The sequence below is a fragment of the Enhydra lutris genome, unplaced genomic scaffold (genome assembly GCF_002288905.1).
Source record: "Enhydra lutris kenyoni isolate GAN:26980312 unplaced genomic scaffold, ASM228890v2 scaffoldscaffold51, whole genome shotgun sequence".
Lineage (NCBI taxonomy): Eukaryota > Metazoa > Chordata > Mammalia > Carnivora > Mustelidae > Enhydra > Enhydra lutris.
In genome coordinates this window covers 544,337-567,915 of record NW_019154135.1, presented here as the reverse complement: position 1 = coordinate 567,915, position 23,579 = coordinate 544,337, and the positions used below count along the sequence as shown (strand labels likewise).

Below are 23,579 nucleotides of genomic sequence, written 5' to 3'. Positions count from 1 at the left end.
TAAATTCAGATATTGTCAGAGTCACTGGGTCAAAAGAAAATGACAACCGTCTGAGCCATCTGAGTCCTCTGTTTCTGATTAGAATGTTCTTTTGCTTTGGATGCAACATTAGAATGTTTTTTTGCTTTGGGTCCCGGTTTGGTTTAAATATTCAGACTGATTTCCCCCTAGAATTACCTCTTGCCCCTTCCTTCGTGGGGCCCAGGCTTCCCGTTTCCAGCAGGTTTGCTGTCTGCCCTGGATGAGTAATCGGCATGGCACCCGGTGCATTCAGGCAGGCCTGTGCACTGGGATCGTCATACCTAGTTATGTCTGCACACCTGATGTTTTATTAACCAGTATTGATTTTTTTACCCGGGGGACTTTTTTCTTCCTGAAAAAAGGCAACCTTGCAGGAGTGAAAGGCATTGCAGGGGAGGAATTTCTAATGAACCCCTTCTTTCCCTTTTTGTGACTTCTCTTTAATGTAGCTTCATATTTTAAGTGCCTGAACTGAAATTTTCATTTTAAGCAATTCCATTTCGATAAAATCCTTTTAAATCTTGACTTTCTGTAAGGTTATTTTTATAAAGATTGTGCTGCTTGACTGAAACGCTTAGTAGTGCCTGTAAATTCGAGCATTTCATTATAGGTTGCAATGAAGCATGCTCCCATGCAATGAAATGCATAGAATTTGGAACTCTGAGTAACGCCGCAAGAAGTAAAAAAGAAGAAAAATCTCTTGTCATATTTCAAGTAGTCCTAAAGTTTCTCCATGTTTGTTTAGGGTTAGTTCAGAGAATTAAAGGAACAGTGGGACGTATGAACTCTTTCATACCGTAAAATGAATATGTAGCTCAGCAGTTATTTTGTGACAGAAAAGGATTTTTTTTTTGCATTAGAATATAAACATTTACACTCAGTATTATACATTAACTTTTATAGAGGCATCTAAATGCTAACTGATAATATAAATACTTCCAAGCTTTTTCATCTCTCAGCATGACTTAGATTTTCCTTTCTTTTAAAAAAAAAAATCATACTTTGGCATTTGTGCATGTGTATATATTTGTTCAACTTAAATGATAGCACAGATTTACACATTTGCCATAAATTTACGTGGGGGTTAATCATTCCCTTCTGACTTGGAGCTCAACCATAGGTTGGTCGTATTTTCCCAGCTGCACTGGAATCTGCAGCCTCAGTCCATCAGGCATTGTGTACGGACCGCATCCACACCATTAGTTGTCAGCAGATGAGGGTCCTCATGAGTCATTCTGACAGCCGACTTGCACTCTCACAATAAAGTAGGCCCTGCTCTGTTATTTTCCTGATGCCGGAAACAAGCCTTCTCCAAGGAGAGCATCCCTCGCAAGGCGTTGCTCACGTCTTATGCATTCGGTTTTGACTTCGAAAATGGTTTGATTACTAAATGTGTATTAATGGTACATTAATAAACTGACCCCTCTGTTCCTCTTGCAGTTTTTGGCACTGGGCACCCATTACGGCAAGGTTTATTTACTTGATATCCAGGGGAACATCACTCAGAAGTTTGATGTAGTAAGTATACAGCAATGTCTGAATTAGACTTTGTGCTAAAAATTTATGCTTTACAGTATTAGCTTTAGCAGTTTGTTGTAATAATCTAAAGAAAGGGCCTTTATCAATTCAATCAGAGTGCTTAGAGTGTAACTCTGAATTTTATAGTATATGCTAAAAATTATAAATGTGAATGTAAAACGAAAGAGGTCTATAAATACATGTATAAGCATATATATATACATTTTATATTTTGACTTTGTATCTTTATAAACCCCATTTAAAAATTTATTTTTATAAATCTGTTGAATTATAATTCTTTAGTTAAATAAATTAAAGTTAAATAGGTTTTTTTAGTTAAGTAAATGAAAGACTTTATTATGGTCATCCATTTGACTTTAAATGAAGTATTTAAAATACTTCTACATGTGTTCTTTTCAAATTAGAACAGTGTGGAATATCTAGATGAATTGTAATATTAAAAGAAAAAGTACTGCTTTTATTAGTGAATACTGGTCCTAATTTACACATACAGGGGAAGTTGTGAAATCCTTAAAGTGTGAAGCTCCCTCATTTGGTCAGTTGTGAGTACGTGCCCCACCATCTTCTCTAGATGCCAAATGTAATGGAAGATTGATTGATCACCTTACTGGTTCAGTTTATCTCTTCTAAATAGAGAAAGCTAATGTTTTACATGAATGTTTTGGTGCTTGGGTTTTTGGGGGATTCTTTGGGGGATTCTGATTGAAAGTGAAGAGCTAAGCTTTTTAATTTTTTGGTTGTGATTTGGAATCATTGAGGATGAAGAAAATGTGGAATTTAAAGCTTGGTTTTGGTGTTTGAGATGTTCCTTGAAAGGTTCAGGAGCATCCGTGGTTGCGTGTTGTGTGTGAACATTCGGAGTGCGCAGGACACTCATATTAGGGACAGGTATTACATCAGCACTTGTTGAAAGATCTATTACAAGGGATTGGTATAGTTTGTAAAGGAGACCACAGTTTCTGAGGCTGGCCCATTGTGTAGGAAAGAAATAGGTTGCTTCGTTTTACTTAAAAGAAACTGAACCGATGAATGTTGACAGAATCTTGGGAACCGCCCAGGAAGGGACTTAACGCGTGCGAATTGTACTAATACATCAGGCAAATTGCGGGTTCTTGTTTTGCTTCAGCATCTTTCAGACAAGAGGAATGTATGTTGGACCTTCTCCATCTATGTCCCGGACACCCATCTTGGTCACTTAAACATGTGTTCTTTCAGTTGCCATCCGTTCAGACTTGTAGCTGATGCTGGGAAGAGCTCTTTTTCGCGGTGTTACCTGTAGCTCCTCAGCATTAAAGCAAAACAAAACAAAACAAAAACCACAGACGAAAAACAACCCAATAAAATCTCACCTGTCTGTTCTCTTGAACTTCCTGCTCTAGGTAGAGGATTATGTGACACTCTGTTTCTAAAAAAGTCCTCTGAATATTGTATAGAAATTGCAGTGCTTCATTACTGAGGTTCACGCGCCTGTCTGCCGGCTCCATTGCCGAAGGAGAAACCAAGACAAATGCTGTAGGAGTTTATTCGTGTCTTTGGTCACTCATTCATTCATTCAGTCTTTGTGTCTACACAGTATAACCCTTCACTTATACTCTTTCTGATGTCAGTTTTATGTCAAGTATATCCCATGTCCTCTTGCAGATAAGTTATGGTATCATCCTCCCTAAATTTGCCCATACTTTTTTCCTTTTTTTTTTTCCAATCTGCCCATGTGACATCTTCAAAAATGAAGTTCTCTGGAGACTTGCCTGCCCTCTTACCTTTTTTCTTATTTTTTTCTGGCAAGAGAGGAAAACATTTTGAATGTATTTTGTTTATCAAAGAATTTGAGAGTCTTCTGTGGAAAGGTTTTTCAGGAGACCCTGGCTTTTTTGTGAACATTACCATATTAGGCATTTGACTTTCAGATGACACACATTGTCCTCTTTTGAAAGGAGCTTTAGTCTACAGCTTCTCATCTCCAAGTTTTTCCCTCTATTATTTTGTTTTCCTGTTTCTGATGATGTGATTGCTTTGTGAGGCTCTCTATCCCTCCTTTTAAAAAAGGATTCTTTCGGTTCTAAAATACTATTATGAGTTGAATTTGCTGCTTTTCTTTCAATGTAATGGTTGCCATTTTAACCCAAAACTTTATTCTTCATTAAAATGCAGGGAGAGTGAACAAATATTTTTAAAAATTAATGAGTAAACACTCCTGACTTTAGTTTTCACTTCTAAGTGGGAATAATTTAAGCAAATTAAAATTAGATAAGATAAAAAGATCTTAGGTTTGCACAGTGTTTATTTCCTCAAGCAGTATCTCTTCACCCCATTCACTGCATTTCTAGTTTTGATTGCGGTAGTTTTGTTTGGCAGGGGGCGGGGAACACAGAAGAATCTCTAACGAAGTTTCCCAAGGGATTCTGCTATTTGAGCTGGGGTGGAATCATTGCACTAGAGGCTGTCTGACTTTACTTTAAAAACATACGAGGTAAAAGAAATAACCAAACAAATCATCCTGCATGTTGAAGAAAGATATTTGTTTTCCCGTTAATATTTCAGGAGAAATACTGTGTGGTGCACAGTTCCACTTGTACGTATATATTCAAGACAAATGAGTGCAGTGTTTATGTCCACACACACACACACACACACTCACACACACATATACATACAAAAGATATATAGGGGAGTGTTACAGTAGCTTAATTCATAATAGCTCCAAACTAGACATAACCCAAATATTCATCATTTGTCGAATGGATAAGTAAATTGTGGTATATTCTGAGCAATTAAGAACAGACTGTCTATACACATAATAACATAGATGAATTTCACAGATTTAACATCAGCCAAAGAAGCCAGACACAAATGTGTATATGTTGTATGATTCCTTTTATATGATGGTCAAGAAAAGGTGAAATCAAACACTGGTGATAGAAATCGGATTATTATTTTTTGGCCTGAGAGAGAGCACAGGAGAATCTTCTAGAATGCTGATAATATTCTCTATCATCATGGCTTCCCATATACACACACATGTAAAAATCACTGAACTGTAAACTGGAGATTTGTGGTGTTTAGTCTGTATTAATACCTCAGTAACACACACACACACACAGAGGTACCTGTACACTTGTTTGTATCTTTGCCCTTGAGCAAAATTCAAAATTCAAATTATCCTTTGTCTGTTGAAGCAACCCTTTCTTCTCATTTCTAAATACCATCAAATTTGTTAAGTCGCTTTCCTGTTCAGGGATCTTTATATGAATGGATCACACCACAGAGGTTATTCCTACCCCTGTATATTCTTCTACAATTACATAAAATGTAGATAAAGAGGATTCTCTGGTACCCAGCCATCTGTGACTGTTCTTTTGTTGGTTGAGAGTGAAAACCACCGAAATGATGCTTTGTTTTGCATGTTGATACTCATATTTCACAGTACTTATAAGAATATTCAGATATGCTAATGTTTTAACATGTTTTTTAGAGGTTATTTCTAGATATGACCTTATGTTAATTCAGACTTAATCGATAAAGTTCACTTCTCTTTGAACTCAGAGTAAAATGAAAGTGGGCCTAGTTTCCCATGTAAAATGCTCAGGTTGCTAAGAAAATTACCTTTAATATAGATCAGGCCATATTCCCCTGAAAAATGGCTGTCTTAATGAACTTACACAGTATATAACATAGGACTTCAAAATTCTTAGGGGATCTCAGATACCTTCTAAATTTCCCTATGGTATCTATGCCCCTATAATGCCTTTAAATCATTATAGTTACTTTCCCTTCAATAGCATCCATTTTCTTTTCCTTAGCTTATTAATTTAAGGCTTACTAATTAGGAGTATTACTTGGAAGGAATGAGCAAATTATTTTGGAGCATTGTTCCATATGTTTTAAATCTTTGTTCTTTTAAGTGTGCTAGAGGGAAAGCAGAGACCTCCACTGACCAAACATAAATTTTCTGCTGTTTACCTTCATGTGTTTTTCTTCCTTTGCTTGAAATAGAAAATGATACAGCTTTGCTGTCATGGTTCCATGGCAGGAGACATCAGATAAATACCTACAAATGGATGGTTACAAAAGGAAAAGAATTAGAAAACAAAATAAAACAGAACAGGGGTTTATTGGGCATTTTGCATTAAGATAAATACCAATTTTTCAACTGAATCTCTTAAGAGGTAGGTTCAGAATTCTTCCTGAACTCCTGATAGCGGTCTATTGATGTTTCTGTTCCTGTTCTTTTTTTTCTTTTTTCTCTTCTTTTCTTTCTTTTTTTTTTTTTTTTTTTTTTGGTTAGGGATTATACTAACGCTGTATTTCTTACTGCTAATCTTTTGTACTTCCTCATGTTCATATGCTAATAAAATCCCAGATCTCTATCAGAATTTAAGTAGCTTCACAGGACGGTATCTGAACATCCCTTCTTCTAGGGGGTCTTAGTTTCTGTTTAATCTCCCACCGTCAGTCTAATCACTGCCTCTGAGAACACTGGATGGCTCCTTAGGACTTCCCAGGTGCATCAGATCTCAAGATCCTGGTTGGTCATGTGGCCAAAGCTCCCTTTGTGATCTTTGTTTTCCTTCCTTTCTTCTCCAGTCTTCTGATCCACTCACCATTGCCTGAGGATTGTCTCGGACCTGCATGCTTGCGTCCAGGCTTTTCATCACATCTTTCTGGAATGCCCTTCTTCCGTTGGTTCCATTCTTCCTTTTGAGATTTGAACCTTAACTCCTGCTGTTAGAAAGTAACCCTTTTATTCAATAGTACTTACCAAGTATTTAACATATACTCAGATTTTTCCTAGTTGCTCTGGGTAATTCAGAAAGTCATCAGAGTTTAGAAGCTGAGGAAACTTCTATCGTTCTAGATATAAAAGGTGCCAGGTAAGGAAGCCTGAAGGAAATTGGGCCGGGGCTGCTTTGATTCTGTGTTCCCTGCCCCTGTACTCGCTTGCTTTGTCTGGTTTAGTGTAGGCCTCCCTCACATACCTAGACATTCTGACAGGTCATTTCCCCTATCCAGCTTTGAAAAGATGTTTCTGTGACTGCTTCCGGGCCTCTGAATGAGCATGGTCTCATTTTTTGTCTCTGGGCCATCTTTTGGATTGTACTCCTGGCCTTCTGCTTTGTTTGGCTTAGAGGAATTCATTTCTAATATAGATCAGCTCCTCTTTCCTGTGTATTGAGACGTTAACATTGTTTGCAGGATCATCCATCTTTATTTCATGTTTCAGGGAGAAGAAGTACTTATCTGCCCTCTCATCTCTTTGCCAGTGTAATCCTGAAAATTTAGTGTTCCTTTAAGCTTCTTAGACTGCATTCGTAATATTCACAAACACCTTTTATCATTCACATGATTTGACCTCCTCCTCCTTCGCATTATTGCCACGTCTTGAACATGCAGTATTTTTGTTGAGATTATTTGCATCTGTCAGTCTCCCCATAGAATGTGAGCTTCCTGAGGACAGTTACTGTGTCTGATTTAGCTCTGCATCCTTAGTGCTCAGCATTAAAAGTGGAAGATAGCGAGGCATTGATACAAGTTGGCTGAACTCTAACAGTTCCAAATCTGCTGTAAAGTTCCTTCTATCTGGACGGTTTTCCAGATAAACAGGGTTTTACACCTTCCTTTGCCACAGCCAGATTATTGTGTGTACGTTATGGGAAATCAGACAGACATGACCATTTCTTTAGAGTTAGTACAGATACCATACATTAGTTATTACCCTGAGGAGCCCAGCTATTTTGGGCTCATTCAAAATGTGGACAGAATAATATCGGGGTGACTGTTCATTAAAAGAGCCGTTGGAGCAGATCCTAAGGGAAAAAAAATGGAAGCTATCATAGAACAGAGAAACTCTGCTCTTCTCTGGGTCTCATGGCATTCACCGAACTGAAGTAAACCCCATCCATAGTAGGCTTTGCCAGACATGGCATCATTACTTGGGAAGCATGGCGTGTATCTTTTGATAATATCAGAATGGTACATTGTTGGCTCAAATGTGTCAGTGTCTGTGATACCTGTTGAAGACTAATTGACAGGCCTCAGATTCTTAGGTGTTGAAAGAATCTGTCTTCTATATTTGGACTCTGTATTTTGAGCGATAAGAGATGTGTCAGATGAGTTGAGAATTACTTAAGTGGAACTCATTCTAACTGAGGCCAAGGAAAATCTTATTTCCAATTTTCTGCATTTTTGTATTAAATCATCTGCAGTTTGTGGATTATTTATAGATAGCTTTATAACTTTGGTCGCTTCTCTGCACAGAGGCGGCTAAGAAAACATACTCATCTTTAAGGATGCTTCTGTCACTTAGAACAGTTGAAGTGCTTACAACACGTGGTAATATAGGACTTCTTAGTGGAAACTGCATTTGGGCAAATATCCCTTAAATAGCTGAAATTGAAAGTATTTCTTCACTGAACAAAATCACCCGGGTACTCCACACATTTCAAAGTCAGAGTTGTAGTGATTTTAACTGTTTGGAGCATGACCCTGACCTGGGTAGAGAGAGAACGTGACTCTGAGACTGGAGCCTGGAGCCTGGCGGAAAACCTGTGGACTCCTTTCTGTAGTAGAGTGGATCCTCCGTCTGGTGCTTCTTTCTTTAGAAGTCAGGCACCTGTGGAAAGTGAGCACATTGGAAGGATTATGAACAATGTGGGGACTCAGGAGATGTGGTTAACTTTGCGAGTGGGAGAAAGTGAAAATTTGAGGTGAATCTTGACAGGTGAATGAGCATTTCTCAATTGTTGGAGTGGGTCTGGACAGGGTGATGCCTTCGTACACAACAGGGAATCTGGAAGGGCAAGGAACATTTACCACAGCCTTTTTATCTGCATATGTATTTTGTTTTTCCACTAGTGGCTTGTGAGTAGGGGAATGGACAGGGGAAAATGGTGAGATGCAGTGAGAGAGACTTCTTCAGCAGGTTTGGCAGAAGGACCAAAAGGGAAAGAAAGGGAGTGTTTTCATGAGAGTGTCTGGCTTTGGGGTTGAGAGTGTTTAGGGAACTAAATGAAACCATTAGAGTGATGGTAAATCAGATGACATGGACCAGAAGGCCGGGGCTTTTATATATAAGTGTCTGTGTATAGTTTGATAACAGATAATTTATACCTTAAGTTAGTGGTATATTACTTTTTCCTTAAACAAGTTCTCATTTTCTGTTTGAACAGCTTTGCTTTATTAGCCTTTTCTAGAAATTACTTATTTGCCTAAGATTCCCGAGTATTTTTCATTTGATGGAATCATGATATATTCTGATAATTGGGAACCTAAAGAGTATTTAGTCATCTCCCCACCCAAGACATGAAATTTTTCAGGAGTATTCTTGTCATTTGCTTGTTCAGTCCTTTTTTTTTTTTTTTAATATTTTATTTATTTATTTGACAGAGATCACAAGCAGGCAGAGAGGCAGGCAGAGAGAGAGGAGGAAGCAGGCTCCCCGCTGAGTAGAGAGCCTGATGCGGGGCTCGATCCCAGGACCCTGGGATCATGACCTGAGCCGAAGGCAGAGGCTTAACCCACTGAGCCACCCAGGTGCCCCTCAGTCCTTCTTTTATACCTCCAGGAAGAGGAAGTGTATCGCTACTGGGGACAGCTATTAGGCCAGAACACTTTAGGTTTTGTTAGTTTAATTGATAGCAACAAAACAAAGTAAAATGGAAGAATATATACCACTAACAACCTCTTAGATCGGCTAAAATGACAAAGACACCATCAGTACCAGGTGTCGGTAAGCATGTGGAAAAACTGAAACTCACACTACTGGTGGAAGTGGAAAATGATAGAACCAGCTTGGGAAGGCAGTTTAGCAGTTTTCAGAAACATTAAACATAGACCTACCCTGTGATCTAGTCCCTTGACCCTGAGGAAATGAAAGCATATACTTGTACAGTGACTTGTGTGTGAAAGTTCACATGTAGACGGACAGGGGAGTGGATAACCAAAATGTGGTTTAACCATACAGTGGCATTCTGCTTGTCAGTAGAAAGGAATGAACTATTGATACATGCTACCACATGGAAGAATCTCAGATCTGTAATGTTAAGTGAAAGAAATCAGACTGAAAAGCCTATCTATTGTATGGTTCCATTTATAGAAAATGCTGGAAAATGCAAACAAATCTAGAGTGACAACAAGATCAGTGATTGCTTTGAGAGAAGTAGAGGGCTTATAAAGTGGCGTAAGGGAACTTTCAGGGGTGATAGATGTATTTATTATATTGATTTTGGGGAGGGTTTCACGAGTGTATATATACGTCAGGACTTATCACATTTGCACTTTAAATATGTGCAGTTTATTGTATGTCAGTTGTATCTGAGGAAAGCTGTTAAAAAATCATAACTATAGAAAGACAAGCTACAGAAAAAATGGAATAATGTGTTCCAGGAGGTGATATTTACACATCAAAATATTTGTTATTTCCATTCATGTAAGCCCAAATCATTGGGTATTCTTTAAGGCGTTCACATTTATAAATGGCACCCCACAGAATGGGATCTAGATTATCTAATTACTGGCTTCTTTGGCTTTTCTTTAAATTATGAGTCAAAAGACAAATACTGTCTTCTATAAATTTTTATATAACTTCCTTATTTCCAACCAATGATGTATGGCTGGGAAAAATACCAAAAGTTTAGCTTCCATGAGAGGTAGAAGAATTTTACCAATATTATCAATATTACCAATATTCTCTGTTTCCTATTTTGGTCTGTTTTATGTAAGTACTATGTGTTCTGTATTGCATATTCCTTTTTGGGAGGAGCATCACCTTTTACAGAAATGATAGAGTGAGTGAAGGTGCAGTCACTGGACAGGTAAGGATTTGTTTTCTGTTTCTGAATAGCATGGGCACTCTCTTTCAGGTGAGATAAAAATGGGTTTCTTTGAAATAATGGAGTGAGCACCTTCTGTGCTAAGTATCTTGTTGGGGTGTACTTAGTTAGCAGAAAGGCGACCAGTATTTTGTTAATTTTTTAGAAGAGTTTCATCTCAGAATTAAATGCCCTGTGAGGTAGTGAGGTAGTCTAAAAATCTAATTCTGTTTTACTTTAGTGGAAAAAAATTGAATACATTAGGGCACTTTCATTGCTCGGTGATGGAAACCCAATTCTGCCAGGCTTAATGGACAGTGAGAAATATTGGCTCCTGTTGTAAATCAAGTTGAAGTGGGGATGCCAGACTCAGAGGTACCCATCTGAGAAGACCCATATATGGTACCCATCCCTGGGATAGGCTCTCTTCATCTAGTGAGCATCACGGTTAGCCCACGGCCCAAGACTGATGTTAGGGCACTATCATCCTCATAAGCGAGACAGGACTCCTTCATCAGTAACTCTGGCAGGTTTGATGGGCCTGGTTGGGTATATAATTCTATCTGAAGCAGTCGCTACGGGTGTTTAATAGGAAGCTCTGGCCAGGCTTGAGTTAGGAGAAGGTATTGGATGGGGGAAGGAGGGAGCCCCATTCTAACAGAATCAGTTTCTTCTAAGTAAAAAGCTGGGCTGTTACTGCCCAGAGCTGTCCAGGAGCCAACTTCCCCAGTGCCTAATCCGCTTCTGCCCGATGCTCAATCTAGGAGTGATACTGGGGTGAACAGCCTTGGGTAGGCTGAAGACTGGTGACTGAGTCTTTGCACACATCTTTGAGGTGAAATCACTCATTCAGATGCTATGAACACTTTGAAGGTTTTGCATTTCAGTGTATTTAGATTATACCGAATCGTACTCCTGCCAGCCCTGTATGCGTATACGTCACTGTATCTTGTCACCAGCATTAGCTGTTATCATTCAGAAATTCTCTGCGACTTAGATTTCTAGAAAATGGGAATTTATTGATTCACTTTGTATTTTTCTGGTTACTAATGAGGCTCTTTACTCTTTTGGGAATTGTTAGTTCATATACTTTGTGAGTATGTGTGTAAAGTTCTAAATTGATTTGTAATTAAAAAGTTCACTGTTTACAAGGAAAAATAACATTGATCAGGGTGGGTTGTGTGAAGGCTCGAAATCAGAAGTCGCAAGTCAAATTTAATACTTGCCAATAAGTCTTTCTATTAAATGAAACTGATGATTTGCATTTAGGACTTCATCCATTTTCACACTAAATTAATACTTTAAATCTCAGCTTTTTTTTTTATTGTTTTTGTTCATTTACTTGTTTTGATTCTTTACGTTCTGTAGAAGCTATAATCATAGGGTGTTTGTAACAAATGTTAACCACATATTTTTGTTAAAATATTCCTTCTACAATGAGCTCTTAGAGATCGGTGAGGAAAACACAACCCAGAAAGAAACTGAAACTGGACAAAGAGATGAACAGGAAGTTCTCAGATGGAGAACCCCACATGTCTCCAATAACCACATGACAGGATGCCCAATTTCTCTGGATGGAGAATAGTCAGGGAAATGTTAAATTTTCTGAACCATAAGATAACCATTTCACAATCATCAGTTTGGCCAAACCCTTCAAAGTCTGATGAGTACCAGATACTAGACACTGGTGGTAGGCCAGGGAATTGGGCGCTCTCTTCAGGTGGCTAAAAAAAAGAGTCTGGACACATCTCCTTGTCAGAAGCATGGCAGATGCCTTCTAGTCTGTGGTTTATCTTTTAATTCCATATTTGTAGTATTTTCAGTTCAGAAGCTTTTCATATGAATGCAATAAATATATATTAATCTGATCACTTACAGTTAGTATTTTTTAGTCTTCTGGGGGAAAAATATTTTGCCCTTACTAAGTCATAAAGATATCCTCTGTATAAAGTTTTCCTTTTTACATTTAACTTTTTGTTCTTCCTCAAGAAAAAAAAAAATCCTCACTGTTCTGTGAAGACAAGAATTTATTCCTTGGCCTCAAGATGGAGTCTGCAATTCTTGCCTTGCTGGGGGCCGGGGGGTGCAGTGGGGATTACACAAAAATTTGCAACCCCCTGAACCTGCTGGTTTCCCATTTTCTTTCCCCTTTGGACCTTGACTCAGTTGCATTATTGGACATGCAGCTAGCCTGGAACAGATGTGGGAAGAGAAGCACTGACTGGATGGTTGGAGATGAAGGCAGACAGGGCAGCGATGCCCAGCAGAAGGGAGGCTGGGTTGGCAGGATGTGGGAGACAGGCTGTATGGCACCATGGCTGCTGGCCAGGCTTGGGCTCTGTCTCCCCATGTTCAATAGTTCGGGCAGGTTATTTAACCTGGCGGTTTCTTTCTCTGTGAAATGTAGAGCATATCCCACCCTGGAGCAATATGATTAATTTGAGGATTATTTGAGATACCTGTGTAAAATATTTAGTGCAAAGCTCAGTATCCCATCACGAGGAACCAGATCAAGCCAAGCATCTGTCCGCCGGCATTTATGACACTTCCTGAAAGAGAGCTATTACTTCTTTTAATTCATTGATAGGATTCACTTTAACTGTGTTCTTTGCGTATAGGACATGCAAAGTTAGAAGAAGGAGAGACAAAGAAAAGGGGAAAAAAGGAAAAAGGGAAGAAAAAAGAGAAGCTTCCTCAACATACTCATTTTTACAGACTAATCTTGCTGCCTTCTTCATCCCATCCTTTGTTTATTTGGGGCGCGCGTCCCTTTTATAGCTTGTCACAAAGTGACAAAGTGGTGTTGTGGGAACACGCTTACTTATGTACTGATGCTCTGTGAAATGTTCCCGGTGCAGGTCTGGTGAACTGACTTCAGAAATTTCTTTTTAGTGTAGAGACATTCCAAGTTCATTTACAAGGTGCTTCTTTTGAGAACTGTGGAGAGATGACCACCTGCTTGGGAAATGCCTTAGCGGAGAATTGATAAAGCAATGTTTTTACACTGGAGAGCCTTATAACAATCTCTGTGGTGAAAGTACAGCTGCATTGGTGAGATTTTAAGTGGTCTTTCTTTATCTTATGCTGAAAAATAAGGCGTTTTCTATTTGATTAATAACTTGGTCTCTGTTATTTAAATGATATATGCTGACCTTTTTTAGAGAAGTGATTTTTTTTCCCTCAACCTATGGAAGCACAAAGCCTTTACTTTCTCAAATGTTTTTAGGTAAATAGAATGCATTAGCACTGTTGCTATTATTCAGTTATAAATGAAAGAAAAGTAAGAACATCTTTATTGCTTATAGATTTTTCGTTAAACACTGATGGTATCATCAGTGTGCATATCGAGAATTATGCAGGGTTATCTGTGGGCCCCAGTGGGAGAGCTCTGCCATCATCATGGATTTGCACTCTGTTGGTCTTTCTGGACCTGCTTTTGGTGATGAAGTTTGTTCTTCAAGGTGTACGTAGGAGACACCTAAGCTTGGGGATGCTCGTCCAGTCTAAGGGGTATCCCTCTAAGACTTAATTTTAAAGAATATGGGCATCTGGGCGGCTCATTCATTAAGCATCTGCTTTCTGGTCAGGTCATGATCCCAGGGTCCTGGGATCGAGCCCCACATCAGGCTCCTGGCTTAGTAGGAAGCCTGCTTCTCTCTCTTGTGTTCCCTCTCTCTCTGTCTCTCTCTCTGTCAAATAAAGAAAATCTTTAAAAAAAAAAAAAAAAAACAAAACAGCCCCATTTTTGTTGTATTAACTCTTCTAGAAAGAGTTATGTGCTCTAGGGCAGCATTCTCTGTGGAAAAATGAATTTTATTTTCTGGAATTGTAGCATTAGAACCCTGTAGGCTAGGAGCTTCAGGGCTGCCTATAGAGGATACCTTGTTCATGGGTGTCCCCCTTCAGGTGAACTTCTTTGGGTATTAAAACATCAGTATTTATTTCTGTGCTAAAGTATCATTTGAAATAATTTAGATGAGTTGGGTTATGTGATGCATGGAGACATCTGTGTTGGGAATTACCACTAGAATAGAAGGGACTGCTCTGTCCTTCTCTGCTGAGTCCTGGCTCCCCCGCCTGACTGCACTCAAATGTCCCCCAGCGAGGTCCTGCTCTTGAATTCGACCCTGTATCTTTTGGAAGTCCTTGTTTCTTTATCAGCAGGTAGGGTCAGACAAGGTATAGTCTCTTTTTGAATCTAAACACTATAGCCAAGAAGAAGCTCATTTTTGCCTTACCACAAAGACTAGGCTTTTCCAGGCCCCTGCTGGATGTCATGTCTTTAGAAGGCTCCATTCTTTTCTCCTCCGGATTTGCTTCCATCTCTGGGACGTTTATCCTCCATGTGCCTCCATTACCTTGTATATCCCCTGAGATTCTTTTCTGAGCTCGTTCTTTCTTTTGCTCCCTCTTTATATCGCTACCACTCTTGGTCAGTTCTTTATTGAAACTCACTTGGGTTATTGCAGTGAAACCCAGCTGATCTCCCTGCCTCTTACCCCCCCCCCCCCCACCCCTCCACTGAATCCATCCTTCACACAGTTGCCCAAGCAGTCTTCCCAGGGGAAAGCTGGGATTCTGTTACTCCTGTCCCTGAAAACACTCGCATGCCCCCTTGATGCCTGTGGAATAAAACAGAGCTCCTCTCTGTAGCCCCCAGGCTTCTGCTGTCTCGGCGACAGGCTTCCCCATCATTGTGGCCTGAGCTGTATCCAGACTTTGTGCTTTGGCTCTTGCTGCCATGTGCTTTCCTGTCTTTCCCTATGGAAATGCTCCATGTCCCACCTTCTTTATGATAGCTTTCTGGATGACCCCACACGGAAGAGCGCCTTTTTCATATTCATTCACCGATTGCTTCTTGCTCCTTCAGTCAACATTTTGTAAGTAGGTGCACGGATCATAAAGAATGACAAAACACAGCCCTGTTCTCAGGTCGAATAGGTTGTGGAGCTAGTCATATAAATAATGATCTGTAATATCATGGTTAAATGATAAAATAGAATGTCACCAAGTGCTGGATTCCCAGAGCCTGTGTACACAGACACCTTGAAGGCAGGCGCTGTTTGTCCACTTTTTCTCTAATCTGCTTTGTATCATGGAGGGTGTCTGGTAATATTAGTTGCTCCTTTGTGAAATGCATTTATTAGTAAATTTCTCTTCTGCCCTATTCCCTCGCTAGGCTGGTGACTTTGAATTTCTTTGGCAGCTCTGCTTTCCTTTGTCACTCTTTCTCTGTGTCTTTGTTGGATGCATGTATAAGTAGGGACAAATAACTCAGTTTAGGAACACATCATTTTCTGTCATACTTCATACAAATTATGTTTCACCATTTTGAAAACTGTCAGTTGTATTTCTTTCCAGGTCATTTATGTATGTAACACATGTTTATTCTTTTAACAGTGGTTTTCCAGCAAAACAGACTGTTTCACATAAATGGCATCGTGAACTCGGCACCGTGTTGGGTCGCGGGCCGGTGCTCAGTAATTCTGGGGTGGATACTAGAAAAAGATACTTGGCTTGCTCCTTATGCTATTGCTCAGACTGATTTCCTATTAAAGTTTTCCTCACTCAGCTGCCAAAGTTAGTACCCGAGGCATCAGAAGGAGACTTAGCCAAAATGCCCCCTCTGAATTGTTCAGCAGATGGGCATTGCAGGCTCTGGGGAGAACGAGCTTGGGGATGGCTGCAGGTCTCTAGTGGCCCTGAACGGTTATAGTCTTAAATAGGAACAGCTCTTCCGTGGGCTGCCAGCCTCATAAGGGCAAGGCCCACATTTACCTTGTTCACCTGGCATCCAGCACCGTCCCTGGAGTGTGAATGAAAGAGGACTAAATAAATACCTAAATAACAGTAGACCAAAAGCCTGACTTGGCCTTAGACTGAAGCCGTATTTTCATCCATGCCCAGGTTGGTGAGGCCTTGTGTTGAGCAGATATCCTGTGCAAGCCTGCCTCCTGCCATTGTTGGTGGGGACATAGCAGGTGTGGGCAGAAGATGCAGTCAGCTCTAGGAATCAGCAGTGTACCCGCTTCTTAGGAGGCAATCCCTTCCAAATCCTCCCTGCGCTTTTAAAGGTTGTCAGGATTTAGAACACGAACATCCATGTAATAAGTCTTCTGCAGGCTGGAAGGCCATTCTCAGCTCCTGCCTCCGTTGTCCTGACCTGGTGGGGTATGGCCATGGGCCGGAGGTCTGAGTCTGTCACCAGCCGGCAGTCCCCGGGGACTGTGGGGTCTGGGCGCTGGCAGGTGCAGCAGTCTGGGCTCTGATGAGTCAGATGAGGTGGTAAATGCTACTGTCCCTTACAGCATCAAAGTCACCCCCGCTATGCTCTTGGGGAGGTGGTGAAAACTCTTGATTAGAGGATACTATTTAATTCTTTCTTTAAGATTTTATTTATTTGAGGTGGGGGGAGGAAGGAAGGAAGGAAAGGAGGGAGGGTAGGAATAGGGGGAAGGAGAAGCAGACTCCTTTCTGAGCATGGAGCCCGATGGGGGGCTCGATCCCCTGACTTGAGTAAGAATCAAGAGTAAGATGCTTAACTGACTGAGCCAGCCAGGTGCCCCAGAGGATACCCTTAAAAGGTCATAGTATTTGGGAATGTTTCAGTGGCTTGCAAAGACTGATTATAAGCAGTCTTATAAATGCAGAAAATTTAAGCTCAAGTTAAAACCGCCATGACACAATGAATGGACAGAATTCTTTTCTTTCCCAACAAGGTGACTCTTCCTGAGAACTTCTTTCCATTCTTCTCATTTCCATTTCTTCTCATTCCCAAGACTGTCAAGGAGTTTTTACTTCTTGAGGTGCCTGGGTGGCTCAGTGGGTTAAAGCCTCTTCCTTCGGCTCAGGTCATGATCCCAGGGTCCTGGGATCGAGCCCCGCATAGGGCTCTCTGCTCAGCAGGAAACCTGCTTCCCTCTTTCTCTGCCTGCTTGTGATCTCTGCCTACTTATGATCTCTCTCTGTGTCAAATAAATAAAATCTTAAAAAAAAAAAAAAGAAGAAGAAGAAGTTTTTACTTCTTTTAGATGATTTTCAAGACACCAGTTAGAGTTTAAATCATTTTCTGGGACATTGATTTTCTAACAGGGTAATTTCAGTTTTTGATCATGAAAATACAAGTTAAATTTAAGTGGCAAATTAGAGATACTTAATACATTTGTTTTTTCCTACCAAACAGTATTTTTGTGGAAGTTACAGAATATTTATTAAGGCTATCAGGAGATGTAGACAATGTACTCTCTCTTAAGGTAATTTTAATATTTACTCAGGGTTTTGCAGCATCAGAAAAAAGCTTTGATGAACCATAAAGCTACTTGAATCATGGAAGGGAATGTTCTGTAGTTCAGTAGACTGTGATGCTGGGAGGGTATTTTGGAATTCTTGCATTAGAAATACAATGGACACTACCTCAAATAGCAGACATGTAATTGTTTCACATTGAAATAACTGTGCTTAATATTTTAACTAACATATAAGTTATTTAAAATACTTTTTGCCCAGAAATCAGCCTTGTTTACACAAAAGGTTAGTACTTTATTTTTAGAATATGCAGTTTCATTTTTTCAAGCTTTATTGCAATATAATTGATGTATAATATGTAAGTTTAAGGTGTACAGTGTTACGAACTGACACACACACGTATTTCAAAACGTTTACCACAGTCAGGCTAACTTCCGCCTCATATAATTACCATTTGATGTTGTTATGGTGAGAACATTAAAGCTCTTCTCTCATAGCAACTTTCATTTATAGAACACAGTATTGTTTACTGCAGTCACCATGATGTACCAGAGAGCCCCTGAACTTCCTCATCTTATAACTTTGTGCCTTGACCAACATCTCCCTATTTCCTCACCCCCTCATCCCTGCAACCACCATTTTACTCAGTTTCTAGGAATTAGGTGTTTTCAGATTCCACATATAAGTGAGTATTTGTCCTTTTTGGTCTGACTTACTTCACTTAGCATCATGCCCTCAAGGTCCATCTGTGGGGTTTTTTATAGCTGAATAATATTCCATATGTATATATTATGGAATATATAATAATATATATACAATACACATATGTGTATATACACATATATGTACATATACATAAAAATGTATATGTGTGTGTGTGTGTGTGTGTGCATATATATACATCCAGATGTGTGTGTGTGTGTGTGTGTGTGTTTATCCATTTATCTGTCAGTGAACACTAAGGTTGTTCCCATATCTTGGCTGTTATGAGTAATGGTGCAGTGAATGGTGCCGTTCTGTGGGGGTACAGATCTCTTTGAGATCATGCATTATTACCTTTGGATTTATACCCAGAATTGAGATTGCTGGATCATGTGATAGTTTTAGTGTTGATTTTTTTGAGGAGTCCCCACACTGTTGTCCATAGTAGCTGTACCAACTTACATTCCCAGCAGCAGTGCACCAGGGTTCCCTTTTTTCCACATACTCACCAGCATTTGTTAGCTATTATAATAGCTTTCCTAACAGGTGTGATGTGATAACTCATTGTGGTTTTGATTTGCATTTTCGTGGTGATTAGTGACATGGAGCACCTTTCCTGTACTTGTCAGCCATTTGTCTGTCTTCTTTGGAGAAATGTCAGTCAAGTCCTCTGCCCGTTTTTTTTTTGTTTTTGTTTTTGTTTTTTTTTAAGATTTTATTTATTAATTTGAGAGGGAGAGAGAGAGTGAGAGAGAGCCTGAGAGGGGAGATGGTCAGAGGGAGAAGCAGACTCCCTGTAGAGCCGGGAGCCTGATGTGGGATTCCAGGATTCTAGGATCATGACCTGAGCCGAAGCAGTTGCTTAACCAACTGAGCCACCCAGGCACTCCCTCTGCCCATTTTTTTTTTTTTTAAGATTTTATTTATTTATTTGACAGAGATCACAAGTAGGCAGAGAAGCAGGCAGAGAGAGAGGAGGAAGCAGGCTCCCTCTGAGCAGAGAGCCCGATGCGGGGCTCGATCCCAGGACTCTGGGATCATGACCTGAGTGAGCCGAAGGCAGAGGCTTTAACCCACTGAGCACCCAGGCGCCCCCCTCTGCCCATTTTTAAATCAGATTGTTTTCTTGCTGTTGAATGGTATGAATTCCTTGTATATTTTGCATATTAACCCCGGATCAGATACATGGTTTGCACGTAGTGCCCTCCGTTCTGTAGGCTGCCTTTTTCATCTTGTTGATTGTTTTCTCTGCTGTACAGAAGGCTTTTAGTTTGATGTCATTCCACTTGCTGAGTTTTGGTTTTGTTACTTGGTGCTTTTGGTGTCATGTCCAAAAAAATCATTGCCCAGACTGTCATAGGAGATGTCCCCCTATGTTTTCTTCTAGGAGTTTTATGATTTCATATCTTACCTTTAAGTTCTTAATGCATTTTGAGTTAATTTTTGTAAGTGGTATAAGATAGGGGTCCAGTTTTATTATTTACATAGGAATATCCAGTTTTTCCACCATTTATTAAGGGGACTGTCCTTTCATCATTGACTATTCTTGAAATACTAGGTGATAGCATGGGTTTATTTCTGGGTCCTTGATTCAGTGTCCACATTTATGTCAGTCCTATATTGTTCTGATCAATATAGTTTTGTAACATAGCTTGAAATCAGGAAGTGTGAGGCCTCAGCTTTTTCTTTCTTAGCATTAATTTGATTATTTGGAAACTTGTGGTTTCCTGTTAATTTTAGGATTTTTTTTCTATTTCTGTGAAAAAGAATGTTTTTTTGAAAGTACAGATTTATAATTGGTCCGTAGTTGTTTGTAGAATAAAGAATATTTCAGCCACATTATCATACAAAATTTGAAACATAACTTATATGAGGTTGTGCCTCCTTTCTCCATTACTCCTTCCATTTCTTCAGAGTGGAAAACAAGGACTTTGTAGCTTTTTAAATTTTCCAATTATTCCCAAATTGGAATGAATTTAATGCTGACAAAGTGTTTTTCTTCCACCTGCAGAAACAGCAGCTTCTGTTAAAAGCTGAATTATCACATCAAGAAGCTCAAATTAATGTAGTTATTAAATCTTAGAGAGATAGGATCATCTTTAAAACCTCACAAGAATACACTTTTCTTGCATACTCGTTTTAACAGTGGAATGCATCATAATTAGTATCGTGGGGCAATGAGTGCCAGATGGGGACTGTCAGTTCTTCAGCTATTCAAGCCCTGTACTGAGTATTGAAACCCTGAGATGAAATCTGAGAGCAACGGAGACAATTCGGGAGTTTATAGCTAAAGGTTAGGTTGTTCTGGCCATAGAGTAAGTCAGCGAGAAAATAAGGGTTTGTTTTGTAGATGTGTAGAAACCCCTCAAGTAGATGTATTTTTCAGAGACTTCCTACATCCAGCTGGAGGTCTTGCTCACCTCGGGGTGTATCATCAGGGGAGAGTAAAATAAGCAGTAAAAAGAGCTTTTCCCAAGTATGAAAGAACAGGCGTTTGCTTTTCACACGTGTAATGTAAGTGCAGCTTGCTCGCTAGGTGTGACTAAAGAGCATGAGGCTGCCTGGGCAGCCATGTGCATGTTGGGATTGCTAACTAGAGGATCTCAGAGAAAGAAAGTGAAATCCATCTTCCTTCTTATTCATTCCACTCCATGTCCGTGGGGATGCAGCATTTGTGAAGGAATCAATTATCCATTTGTTAGTCAGAGGAGCCTTACAAATTATACATTAGCAGATTGATTCCTTAGGTTCGCTGTTGGGGGACCAATAGCTTAAGGTGGGATGATGAGGAGCGTCGGGGGAAAAGAAGTTGCCACAAAGAACACCATTAAAAGCAGCTTTCGAAATGACCGTGAATTTATTCCTAATTGAAGAGCTGACATAATCCATACTAAGTGTATTTATTTCAGGCATTTTACATTAGGTAATTGATTATCACATGAGGTGTACGTGTTGGTAATTTTGCCTTTTATTTAAATTTAAGAACTTGAGACCACCTGTGGTGGACTTGGGCTTAGAAGGTATGGGCCGGTCTGCACCCCCTCCTGCTTAGTCAGGCCTCTTTTTTTGTTCCATTAAGGAAACATTTTTGTATGTTCTATAGTGTCAGCTTGACATTATTGATTTTTGAACAAACTCACTTATATTGTCCAGAATTCCAAACATGTCTCCATTAGGAATAAAATTGTAGCTAATGGAAAATACAGCTGAGGCCATTTTTCTCAGGTCTTTTTTTTTCCTCGGATCCCTTTTCTTGTTTACATCTACTCCAGTATCCCAGCTTGGCAGACACACCCCGTAAATTCTGTGTGTAAAACAGGCAATTAGAAGATTCCACATGGAAGAAAGATGGACTCCTGCACTACGGTTTCCCTCCTTACCCTTTCTCTTTTTCCCATTTATTTCAAGTATGCAGAAATGGCAGAAATGCGTAAGGCATTTGTTCCTTTTTCTGTGAGGACCTGTGCCAGACCTGCTTCTTATGCCATTGACAGCTGTCATGCTGAAATCCTATTCTTTATTTGTTTTTTATCAAGTATTACGGAACCAGTAATAGAAACCGATGTGCGTAGGGATGACACTCAGTTGTCACTTGAGGTAAAAATGGGTGCTGTGGGTCCCCAGAGTGATGGCTTTGACAATTAAGATAAATTTTGCTATCTTTTTGGTTTTAAATTAAAAAACTGACTACATAATCATGTAAAAATACTTATCTTTGGATTACAAACAAAATAAATATATGCTCTAGAAAAGGACAGTCTAAACAATAATAGTATCTCAGATAAAACCAGTGCTAATATGTTAGAGTATCTACTTCCAGTCATATATGTTATGTACAGATGCCTGTAAATACAGTTGTATTTATAAACCCTGGGTGGGGTTTACTGAGAGCTAGCCGAATTGTGAGAGTTGAAGGCAGTCTTCCAGATGAGTGAGTTTGCTGAAGACTTCCAACGCCAACTACAAGATCTGCAAGTTCCCAGATGCACTCTCGTGGTTGGTAATTAGTTAGAGGCCTTAAAGAACTCACTGAAAGTTATTATACTCACAATTACAGTTTATTACAAGGAAATGATACAGTCAACAAATCAGCTAAAGGAAGAGACCGCATAGGGCAGACCCTGGGATGCAAAATTCCATTGTCCTCAGGACGTGTTACCACCTGGCCTACTTGTGTGACAACCCCGGAAAGCTCCCATTGCTGTTTAGGATTTTTACGGGGGATCTGTTATGTAGGAATGATTGGTTGATGGGTTGTCCGTATGGTTGAGTTTAGCTTCCGGGTTGGTTGATATCCATGATCACAGGGGTTAGTCTTTCTGGCATGGCCCACTCAAAGACTGTGAGGTCTTTCACCTTTAACAGACATTCGTATCCGGATAGATTATCTCCCAGAAACCAAGGGTAAAGACCTGACTTCTCTTGGATTAAGTCAGATTCTTTATTTATTTTTTTAAGATTTATTTGAGAGAGAGAGGGAGGGAGAGTGTGCACACACATGAGCAGGGGGAGGACAGAAGGAGAGGGAAAGAATTTCAAGCAGATTTCCGAAGAGTTTAGAGCCTGACTTGGGCTCTATCCCGTGACCCTGAAACCATGACCTGAGCCAAAATCAGGAGTTGAACACCAAATCAGCTGAGGCACCCAGGTGCCCCAAAGTCAGATTCTTTATTATATAATACATTTTTTAAACTTAATATTTTTGTTCTTTTAATTTTCATCATTTATATTTGCTTTTAGAAATTTAAGTAATTTCCGTTTCTTTAGTGTCTTACAAAAGAAACCTGCTGTGGAAAGCATCTTTGCAAAATAATTTTTTTTTAAAGATTTTATTTATTTATTTGACAGAAATCACAAGCAGGCAGAGAGAGGGGGAGAAGCAGGCTCCCTGCTGAGCAGAGAGCCCGATGCGGGGCTCGATCCCAGGACCCCAGGATCATGACCTGAGCCGAAGGCAGAGGCTTTAACACACTGAGCCACCCAGGCGCCCCAATTTTTTCTTTTCTTTTTTGTTTTTTGGTTTTTTTTTTGTTTGTTTGTTATTGTAGAGATTTTATTTATTTATTTATTTATTTATTTATTTATTACAAAGAGAGAGAGAGAGCAAGCGAGCACGAGTTGCGGGGAGGCAGAGGGAGAAGCAGACTTCCTGCTGAGCAGAGAGCCCGATGTGGGGCTCGATCCCAGGACCCCAGGATCATGACCTGAGCCGAAGGCAGAGGCTTTAACCCACTGAGCCACCCAGGTGCCCCAATTTTTTTCTTT

At 39.8% G+C, this 23,579-nt stretch overlaps 1 protein-coding gene across 2 annotated transcripts in view; it reads left to right on the top strand.

Annotated features, from left to right (window-relative positions):
- Positions 1–23,579, top strand: part of LOC111156994 (VPS41, HOPS complex subunit) — a 175,697-nt gene that overhangs the window by 43,261 nt on the left and 108,857 nt on the right. For both annotated transcript variants that reach the window (XM_022518194.1, XM_022518195.1), the window contains one exon: positions 1,462–1,539. In XM_022518194.1, coding sequence (XP_022373902.1) covers positions 1,462–1,539 — 78 coding nt within the window. The remainder of the gene's footprint in view (positions 1–1,461; positions 1,540–23,579) is intronic.